The sequence below is a fragment of the Triticum aestivum genome, chromosome 1B (genome assembly GCF_018294505.1).
Source record: "Triticum aestivum cultivar Chinese Spring chromosome 1B, IWGSC CS RefSeq v2.1, whole genome shotgun sequence".
In the NCBI taxonomy this organism is placed as follows: Eukaryota; Viridiplantae; Streptophyta; class Magnoliopsida; order Poales; family Poaceae; genus Triticum; species Triticum aestivum.
Window position 1 is genome coordinate 695,770,940 of NC_057795.1, and position 11,369 is coordinate 695,782,308.

Consider the following 11,369-nt stretch of genomic DNA (forward strand, 5'->3'; position numbering starts at 1 on the left):
GAAATCAGAACTTACTAAAGAATTAAATTACTGTATTCATTAAATAAATAACTTATCATTGATTGAATGCCACTTTTCCCTTTTCTTTTTTTTTGAGAATTTTTTCATTCATATCACGAATCAGTACAAAGAAGTTGACCATTACAAGCACACTGAAACGTAAACACAAAGGACCATGAACACCTAGAGTACCCTAAGACAACCATAAACAAAGAAGATCTCCGGAGCCCTGTGTCATCATCCCTGAATCTAGAGAGAAGACCCCTGCAGCAGAAGGATCTGCAACTACTCGCAAGCAGGTCATCATCTTCGACCATGGTACAATTGCCGCCACACTGCTTCCTCCTTTCTTGACACCAGCGCTGAGAGGGCATGGACATCAATCCAACACACCTGCAACAGTCGTCGCCATCTTTGGCTTTGAGTACCGCAAAAAGTGTCCCTTCCGGAGAGAAGAGAACTCGAGTCATCCGACCGGTCCAGCACCGCGGCCGGGCCATCCGCACGGACCAAGCAGGATCTCCCACCAGCATCAGCACAGAGGAAGGAGAAGAACATCAACAACAAATCATACCAACAAGGAAGAAGAAGGGTCTTCGTCTCCCTGAATCCATCGCCCATCTGAGGACCCAAACGGCCAGTGCCGATGGACCTCCAGCCACCAACGCCCGCGACCTCGACAAGACCCGGGGATCCCCAACTCCGCTGGCTCCTAGACGAAAGCAAAAGCCTCGCCTGACCGCGAACGGAGCCCGGAGAAACTTATTCCGACGCGACACCACCGCAACGGCCTCAGCATCGTCTCCCTCAACCCTAACCCTACCACACACCCACCTAGCGAACAGACCCGAGGTTCCCCCTCCCTCTCGCCGCCGAAGCGGCTGACGGAGAGAGAGGGAACCGGAGGCGTCACCGGCGGCGCGCAAGGGCCTCGTCGCCTCCTGATCGCCTCGTGCGATCCGATCCAACTTTTACGGGAGTGGTTGCTGGGAAAGGAAAATGATGTAGCCTGATTTCCTCACTTTTCCCTTTTCTGACTATATAATCTCTGCATTATCGGAGCATGATTCACGCAGGGTTATACCTGGAAGCGTCGCATAATTATCGTCTGCATTTCGAGCTACCGTTATGATCCTTGCATTGTATTCTTCAACATTTGTCCCGTTAGTAAGGCCTGCAACACATTACGTATAGAGCTTGTCACTGGTAGAAATGCAAGGATCGCATGTGTAGCAATTTATGAAAGCGTGCATCATACCTGTAGTTAAGTCATCTTCTGGTTTACATTCACTTGCCTGGCTTTTTGAATTCCCCATACTATCCTATGGAATGAAAGCTCCCTGAAACAGCGGGGGTGGGGTGCTCAAGCTAACTACTTCTTGATTATGTGGAAAATATCATTGACATACAAAAAAGTCAATTGTCTAAAATAAATGGCAATATTTAATTGCAGAAGTAAAGGCTGATAATACTCAAACATGAGGATAATTTTAGAAGTACTCAGTTGGTTTTACTAAGTATATCAATGGTAGTCTCCTAAAGGAAGACATTTTACTGTTACCATATTGCTCTTAGTTTCCTAAAGGCACAGTACTGTTATATGTTGAATTTGACAATGTATAAATTTTGATTTGTAGGTAGAGCAGATCTCTCAGAGCTGCTTACAGATATGGATGACTGAATTGCAGAAGCAAGAGATCTTGCTCTAAGCAGAAAGGACATTCTAGAAAAGGTGGGAAAATGGACATCAGCAACTAAAGAGGAGGGTTGGCTCGGTGAATATGAGGGGGAAAATGATTTTTTTCTTATCTTTAAATGCTTTATAGTCAAAGTATTATATTGTTGCATCTGCCATAGACCATTTATATGGTTTCAATTTCAGGATCAAAATCGCTATAATGCTGGTCGAGGAGCTCACATAAATCTCAAGCGTGCGGAGAAGGCAAGGGTATTGGTCAGCAAAATTCCATGTATGCCTCCATACTTTTGTGTGTGTTTCTACTGGAAATTTCTATTGTTTGGTTGAGCCTTCACGTGATTATCATTTTGGATTGCTTGGACAATAGCTGTGAGTATGTTGAATTTTACCCGCTGCTTAATTTGTTCTAGATGAGTACTATCATTGGACATAACTGAATCTTTATTTAAAATATTCAACAATGTGAAATCTTCTGGAAACATGCTTACGGGTCATTTGATGCACCTGTTAGTCAGATACACCTGACACTCATTCCCACCTGTTTTCTGAACTTCAATATTGTTTTACCATGTAGCCCTGCTGGAGATTTTGACTACTAAAGTTAAAGCGTGGGAAAAGGAGAAGGGCATGTCATTTATGTATGATAAGGCAACTTCAGTTACCAAATGCTCTTTCCAAACGAATATGTTTCAATTTGCCAATCTCATCTTAATTATGTCTACACTCAACTATGGCTTACAATGTTTTCTTTCATGATCCTAGACTATCCTGCCTAGCACGTTCATGTATAGAGTAACCTACAGGCAAGTCGATGGTTCAGCCCTATTCTCCTATTTGCTATTCAGCACCACTTCACTTTGGACAGCTTATTCATTATCAACAGGATCATTTCATAACAGCTGGTTACTACCAACTGTGCTCAGAAAGATGCAAGGAGTAATTTCAAATGTGGGCTATTGAGGCTAGACTCTATAAAAAGTAACGACCATTTGTGTTAAATTTTTGTACTGTATAAGCTGGATCATGTGTTGTTTACCTATATTCCGCAATCAACGACTGCCGATCCTGGTGTAGTTTCGGCACCGGATCGTGTACGCGATCAGTGGCGGCGCCTTGTGTAGTTTCGGCGCCGGATCCTGTACGCGATCAGCGGCGGCGCCTGGAAGCGATAGGCGCCGGATCCGGACGCGGGTCCTGAATCCTCAACAAGAACAGCGCCGCATCCGGGGATCGCCGTCGGACTCCAGATGGGGATCGTCTTTGAACTGGGAGAGCGGCGGTGAAGGGATGTATCGGCGGCGAAGGGGACGTCAGCGGCGTCGACGTACGGACGGAGAACGGCGGCGAGCATCTCGTGCGTGCGACTGATTCTAGGTCAGGAGGAATCGCTCGTACGTGCGACCAATTCCACCCGGTTTTTTTCGTAGGTTTATTTTCGTAGATTTTTTTCTAAGCGTTTTGTTCTCGATCGACCATGTGGGAGGTGGGAATCGATCGCTGTAGGAACCTCGCATGGGCATCGTTTTTTTTGGTTCAGCGCTGGAACCAGGGTGGATTGCTGGTACGTGGGAGGTGGGAATGAGGACGAAAAAAACCCGGCTATGGTGGGACGAAATTTAACCGTGGAAGCGAGACTACCAACTGCTTCATTAGGAGTAGACATGAAACAAGCCCACCCCTAATAAGTGTATACCTCAATCAGTGCTAGAAGTTATGAAGAAGGTTGGAAAATAGGATGTTGTTTTTGATGGCCATAGGAATTATAGAGATATCAGTAGAAAATGTATGTGTGAATAAACCAACCTTGGGGTCTTTAATCAAATAGGAAATACGGGGCAAAGACCATTCGCCCCTTACCATGTTATCTTTTACTACTTTGATTAAATCATGTCACTGTTTAGGTAAATTAATCATAACACAATGATTCAACTTCGAGGTGGTGTTAGTTAATAATCAGGTGTGTTCACTTAGGTAAGTAGGGTTAAATCTTGCCTTGTGCACTTTCTTCCAAAACTCTTGAATGGAAGTGAGGATTGGATTTTGCGCTTCATGCCAACCCACCCAATGGACCATTTACTGTCAATATTGAGCAAGTAGCCTGAAACAACGACCGTAAAATATTTGTTCTCTTTCTATGCTACGTGATACTGGTTTTTATGTGAAAGTGCTAGAATCTCATTATTCTATAATTGTCATGATATATAGACGTACATGGAGCATCGATATTTTGTCCAGAAACCCCATTAAACATTGATTTTATGGAATCCGCCACCTAAACCTTTGAATGCACCCAGGAATTCGAACAAGTATTTAGTTTTAGATCATCTAAATTTCACTGTCACTTGTTCTTCCCTTAAGACGAACGGGCGCAACAACGTGCGCCTTTATGTTCTAGTTACTCTAGTAAAAAAAAGAGACTCGGCTGGGTGGCTCTTGGGCCTTGAAACCCGGATGGAGGGAGCTGTATTCTGTCTGTATTCTAAACATAAACATATGGCCGGAGTTTGTTTTGCACACATAGCAGAGAGCTCCTGCAGCGCCCGTTCGTGCTCCTGGCACCTGCAGCGCCCCGCCCTGGGCCGGCCCATGAAACGGGAATCCTGGCGAATGCGAAAGCTCGGAAAAAAAACGCGATTTTTTTGTCTATATGCAGGTTTCGAACTCACAACGTCGAGTTCGCGTACAGGTACCACCAACCATACGAGCTACTTCCTGTCTATGATTAGCAACAAAGGCAGATGCGTAATAACAATGCTGGAGGGCACCGCTTAATTTTTTTGAATAAAGAATACATCAATTTGAAAAGGCATCCATATAATTCATGAACTGAAAGGATAAGTTCACAAAAATTGAAAAAGTTTATCAGATTTCAAAAAAGTTCATTAAATTTGAAAATAATTCATGAATTTGAAAAAAGTTCATCGAATTTGAAGAAAGTTCATAGAATTTGAAAAAAGTTCATAGAAATTTTTTAAAAAGTTCATTGAATTTCATAAAAAGTTCATCGAATTTGAAAAAGTTCAACAAAATTCAAAAAATTTCATAAAATTTGAAAAAGTTCATCAAAATTCAAAAAAGTTCATCGAATTTGAAGAAAAGTTCAACAATTTATAAAAAAGTTCATTGATTTTCAAAAAAGTTAACAAATTTAAAGGAAAACTTCAGAAATTTAAAAAGCGCGCAATACATAAAATTAAAAAAATAAGAAAAAGGGAAAAAGAATAAACCGAGCTGAAGAACGAAATAAAAAGAGAAAAATTATCTACCTGTACACTCTTGATTGAATAAACCGAGCTGAAGAACGAAATAAAAAGGGAAAAATTATAAACCGAGTTGCGAGTTCGATTCTCCACCCTGCGCTCTTTTTTTACCTTCGAAGAACAAGAAAATCAAGAAGGAAAAAATAGAATGGGCCGGCCCAGTTTGGACTGCTGTAGGCGCCCGTTTGCAAATTGCACTGTAACGGGCGCCTGAACCGCCAAATAGGAAATGCCCACATAGCAAGGGTTGGAGGAAAAAACAATTAAGATAATCTAGCCAACAAGCTTGTCGTCTATCTATAATTCTATATTAGGTAGGGAGAACAAGTCGATGGATTCATGGCCACACCTATTATTTTGATTGTTATGTGGCCACAACTAAATTAGGTAGCTCCTTCTCAACTGCCTGCGCTGAAATTGGCCGAGCTACTAAAAATAGGCGTCCAAAAGCAAGGAAGCATGCATGCGGTGCTATCTATCTATCTATCTATTTGGTGTATGTGTATGCCTATATAAGAAGGGGAACACCAGCTAGCTAATCTGCTCTCTCGCTGCAAGTGCGCACACACCCACCCACCTGACCAAATATATCCATCATATAACAATAGAGAGGGAGAGAAAGATCATCCATTCATCGACTACCATGGCCATTTCTCTGCTGCCTTACACCGCCTCGGCTCTGCTTGCCATCGTCATCGCCGTCGCCATCGCTGTCGCCCCTGCAGTTGTTCGATCGGACCAAGAGCCTGGGCCCAGCATTGAAGCCATCAACGCCACATGCGCGACTGCTACGTACAAATTTGAGTGCACCCATCTGCTACTAAACAACCTGGATGTCAGGACGCCTCAAGTGAAGGACGTGATCGCAATGTCAGTCCAAGTCGTCGCCAAGAAGGCGGCGGAGGCGGCCGCATTCGCCAAGGCCATCAAGAAACCCTCCAAGTGCGTCACCGACTGCCTCGACGACCTCGCCATACTATCCAAGCACATCAAGACGCTCCCGGCGACGCTCGAAACCGCCAACGACGCGGGCTTCTTTGAGCAATTTGACACAAAGAAAAAATGTCACGGAGATTGTTGCTCGGACAACTTCTCGGGCGAGGAATGCAACGCAAAGAGCCAAATCGGTGGGGTGTTTGGCGCTCTTCGTGTCACTGATGACCTGTTGATGAGGAGGGCGTATTTTAGGAAGCAGCAGCTTGACAACAAAACAACATCACCTAACTCTAACTGAAGAGGACAGCCGGTGTGATTTGCTCTTACATTGATATCGCATGCGTATGAATAATGGTCCAATGGAATTGGGAGCGGAGTAAGAAGCTCATGTTGCCTTTATGCATGTAATAATCATGCCTGCCTGCATGGCCCGCTAGCTGTTGGTCCAATGCCTGGCTGCCTGCCTGAACTGGCGTCAATTTCCAGTTTGTTTTTGTAATATATAATAACTCTTCTGTATTGTGCATTACATTTGCTGCCATAACCTCCCCCCCCCCCCGTCATACGCTGTCGGTCACTTCAAGGCTGACCGCGAGGAAGCACCGAAGCAGAAGGCGCTCATTGCCCAGCAAGGAGATGATGGTGACATGATGTTGATGTGTAAACTGGTGGACGAGGAGGATCCAAATTCTCAAGCGTTGACTAAAGAAAATCAAGAAGGAAAAAATAGAATGGGCCGGCCTAGTTTGGACTGCTGCAGGCGCCCGTTTGCAAATTGCAGTGTAACGGGCGCCTGCAGCGCCAAATAGGAAATGCCCACATAGCAAGGGTTGGAGGAAAAAAACAATTAAGATAATCTAGCCAGCAAGCTTGTCGTCTATCTATAATTCTATATTAGGTAGGGAGAACAAGTCGATGGATTCATGGCCACAACTATTATTTTGATTGTTATGTGGCCACAACTAAATTAGGTAGCTCCTTCTCAACTGCCTGCGCTGAAATTGGCCAAGCTACTAAAAATAGGCGTCCAAAAGCAAGGAAGCATGCATGCGGTGCTATCTATCTATGTATCTGGTGTATGTGTATGCCTATATAAGAAGGGGAACACCAGCTAGCTAATCTGCTCTCTCGCTGCAAGTGCGCACACACCCACCCACCTGACCAAATATATCCATCATATAACAATAGAGAGGGAGAGAAAGATCATCCATTCATCGACTACCATGGCCATTTCTCTGCTGCCTTACACCGCCTCGGCTCTGCTTGCCATCGTCATCGCCGTCGCCATCGCTGTCGCCCCTACAGTTGTTCGATCGGACCAAGAGCCTGGGCCCAGCATTGAAGCCATCAACGCCACATGCGCGACTGCTACGTACAAATTTGAGTGCACCCATCTGCTACTAAACAACCTGGATGTCAGGACGCCTCAAGTGAAGGACGTGATCGCAATGTCAGTCCAAGTCGTCGCCAAGAAGGCGGCGGAGGCGGCCGCATTCGCCAAGGCCATCAAGAAACCCTCCAAGTGCGTCACCGACTGCCTCGACGACCTCGCCGTACTATCCAAGCACATCAAGACGCTCCTGGCGACGCTCGAAACCGCCAACGACGCGGGCTTCTTTGAGCAATTTGACACAAAGAGAAAATGTTACGGAGATTGTTGCTCGGACAACTCCTCGATCGAGGAATGCAATGCACAGAGCCAAATCGGTGGGGTGTTTGGCGCTCTTCGTGTAACTGATGACCTGTTGACGAGGAGGGCGTATTTTAGGAAGCAGCAGCTTGACAACAAAACAACATCACCTAACTCTAACTGAAGAGGACAGCCGGTGTGATTTGCTCTTACATTGATATCGCATGCGTATGAATAATGGTCCAATGGAATTGGGAGCGGAGTAGGAAGCTCATGTTGCCTTTATGCATGTAATAATCATGCCTGCCTGCATGGCCTGCTAGCTGTTGGTCCAATGCCTGGCTGCCTGCCTGAACTGGCGTCAATTTCCAGTTTGTTTTTGTAATATATAATAACTCTTCCGTATTGTGCATTACATTTGCTGCCATAACCTCTCCCCCCCCCCCCCCGTCATACGCTGTCGGTCACTTCAAGGCTGACCGCGAGGAAGCACCGAAGCAGAAGGCGCTCATTGCCCAGCAAGGAGATGATGGTGACATGATGTTGATGTGTAAACTGGTGGACGAGGAGGATCCAAATTCTCAAGCGTTGACTAAAGAAATTGTCGAGCTTGTGGAAGAAAAAGTTTTCCAGCATGATCGTGATTCGAAAACCTGTGTCGGTGCGCACGCGTCGTGCTAGCTCGAGTTTCTTTCTTCCTAAGTTTTCATTAAGGTTCTCGATGGCTCCCGCTCCCGCTCCCCCCTCCTCCATCTCACCGGAGGAGGGCCAACAACCAGCCACCAAAAAACCTCCGGCCACCTTCTCGCCGGAGCCAACACTAGCCACCAGTCCTCTAGACGAGCTCCTCCCCACAGTAGCTCCTCCACCATCGTCATTCTTTGACCCGCCTTAAGTGAAAGCCGGACAGGTTGCGCTCCGCTGCTTCCTGGGCTGTGGCAATGCCATGGGCTTGGAGTTCGAGGATGATGCCTCATACTACCTCCGCCTCGACATCACCACCCCCGCCGTCCACCTCGCCTCGCCGCTCTACATCATCTTCCACTACTCCAACCGCCTCCTTGATGCCACTATCGTCGCCGCCCTGCTTCAGGCTGTCCTTGGCGGTGCTGCCGCTGATTTCTTCGTTGCCAATGCTCTCCCCTCGTTTATCGCTTCCATGTTGCTTCTGCGCGTATAGCAGAGATCATCCTCGCACAATCCACACTCTGCTTCTGCGCATACTCCTTCTCTTTTGTGAGAACCCTACCTCCGATCCCACCTTCTCCGCCCCACATTGCCACATGCATGCCGTTGGCTCACCTGCTCCAAATTCCAGAGGATCTGGGTCTCCACTTTGAAAGCGTAGCATGGGCACAATGTCGCTCGCTCATCTCCCAGCGTCCACCAAACCAACCGCATGGATGCCGCATGTATGCGCGCGTCATAAAGTTCCCTTTCACCCTTGATGCCACCACGATGGGTCTCATCCTAGCTTGCCTATTCGGCGGCATCCACCACCAATTCAACGTCACGGACGACGGAGATTCCTGCTTCTCTTTCACTGTGGCCTCGACTGGCGTTGCCGCGCTCATCGCTTCTATGGGTGACTTTCACAAGCTGGGCATCCTACTCCGCTTCCCTTGGCGTGCACCTACGGGGCGTGCTTCATGCTCACCATCGGGGTCGGCCTCGCCGTCGTCTATCGGGCCTACGTCTTCCTCGCCGACGGCAGTCGATCCTGCTCTGCTGCCACCTGCGTCCACAACTATTGTTCTCTCTAAGGAGCGTCATCAACGGCCTGGTATAAGCTTTTTCTACCGTATGCTTAATGTTATCCGCTCCTGCCAGCTTACACCACATGCAAATTACACCCAACACACGCATTTGTTTTGGGTCACCTTCCTACCAATTAATGTTAGGCCTAATATAATGAACTATTAGTAGAATCTGCCCTAAACCACTGCTTTTCGGTCAAACAAGATTTTCTAGCAGTCAAAGTTCATGATCATGTGTACAAGTCTGGCGTCCTCTCCCGATCAATTAAAATTTAAATCCTCAATCTGGGGTCCATAGGTTTTGAAGGGTTTCGGATCTTCCTCTTTGACCAGCTTGAACAAGCAATTGCTCACTGCAGTCGTTTTTTCCATCATTACACTAAGTTTGCTTACCCTACATTGCCCCCTCGATCAGACTCCATTCTTGGCCCCTTTGAGCGTCGGCATCTCCAGACCCGCACGACACTGCAGCCCACCTCGGTCGCACGCTTGCACCATGTTCGCCCTGCCGCGCATGCACCGCTGGCCCACCCCATGCATCATGATGGCGGTGCGGCGCCCCCTGCCCCACCAAATCTATCAAAAGATCCGTACGCTGCTCCTGGCTCGGCGCATGTGGATCGAGCTGGCGCGAGTCCCCAGAACCTACTCTCTGTCTCTTTGTCCGTGCCAATTTTGGACGAGCTGATTGCCCGACCCGCGTCTAATCCGGGCATGTCTGCGCCGCCCCCTGTCACCCCACGCGCACCCCCGATGAACGTATCTGCAGCGAATCTCGCCTTGGGAACCGACGAACCAACGAGTCCGCACGCCTGCCCGTCGCCACAGACCCCTCCCGCTACACATGACCAGCATCTAGACCTCATGATCAAGCCTAATCCCTCTGCCAAGCCTACGCCGGCCGCTCGGTCACCACGCCCCTGCCCGCCGCCCCCTCGCTCCTTGTCACACGCAATGGGCCCAGCCGCCCTGACGGCGGATATGTCACCCGTGCAGTCCAACCACAAACCTACGAGCTCGTACAAAGATGCCCTTCTCTCCTCCCCCCTCGATCACAACCACCCGCACACTCTCCCCCCTCCCTATATAACCCCTCGCCGTCTCCCCACTCCGCATCGATGCTCTCACACTTCTCCTCCAACACAAAGAAAGCAGCGCTGCTTTCGCTGCCTAGCTCTAGATCACCTCGTTGAAGATTGCCGTGACCCAGTCCGCTATGCCTGCTGCTGGAGGAACGGCCACCGCAGCCGTGACTGCAGGTACAGGCGCATGTGGCCCATCTTCCCTCCCCTTCCCGACGCTTTCCATTCTCAACCTAATCTAGCCTTTTGCACTCGCAGCATGGACTCCGCCGGCTCCTTGTCGACGGCGGCTCGCGCATCCCACACACTCATGATCAGTGACGTCCCCATCATCCTCTCCGAACCTTTCCCCGCTCTCTGCGTCCCCTCACCTTTCATCCTCCATGGCACTCCGATCGGCTCCGCCCCTCTAGCTCCGCCACCTCCCTCCCCACTACGATCCTCTGCACCTCCACCCACACCTACCTCACTCCCACTAGCTTTCAACCACACGCACTCTCCACCCTTCGACACACAAGAACTGAGGGACCGGCTCGCCGACGTCTTCCTCGCCTCACAATACACAGAGCCTCGTCTCACGTCTCCGAGACAGACACTGTAGAGGATCTGCCCCGTCCAGCCGATGAGGCCGGGCTGCTGCCTCCCTATGGAGACATGCCACTAGTCGCAGTTCCTCCTTGTCTTGTTCACTGCCCGCGTCGCTTTGCTTTCGTCCACCTTCGCACAGCCGTCCCCAACCCCACTCCCCTCATCCATCAAGCCATCCAGCACACTTGCGGCAACCCTGCCTTTATCATGGGCGGCTCCTGGAGGGGGATCGCCTGCCTCACCTTTCACACACCAGCTGCACGCAATGACGTGCTCAGCCACAGCCCCATCGAGTACGAGGGAAACTCTATCACTATTGAGCCGGTCGAGCACGTCGACCGCTCCATTGCCATATACACTGACCTTGCTGAGGTCGAAGTCTCTGAGTTTCCACATGAGCTATAGCATGAGGATGGC

The 11,369-nt window shown here is 48.6% G+C and overlaps 1 protein-coding gene and 1 pseudogene across 1 annotated transcript; both read left to right on the forward strand.

Annotated features, from left to right (window-relative positions):
- Positions 1-5,482: 5,482 nt before the first annotated feature.
- On the forward strand, positions 5,483-6,424 carry LOC123149985 (uncharacterized). The gene has a single exon (XM_044569779.1). It carries the CDS (start codon positions 5,603-5,605, stop codon positions 6,191-6,193), a length of 591 nt encoding a protein of 196 aa, XP_044425714.1. The 5' UTR covers positions 5,483-5,602; the 3' UTR covers positions 6,194-6,424.
- A 1,822-nt stretch (positions 6,425-8,246) lies between these two features.
- On the forward strand, positions 8,247-9,448 carry LOC123082915 (uncharacterized; annotated as a pseudogene).
- Positions 9,449-11,369: the final 1,921 nt, after the last annotated feature.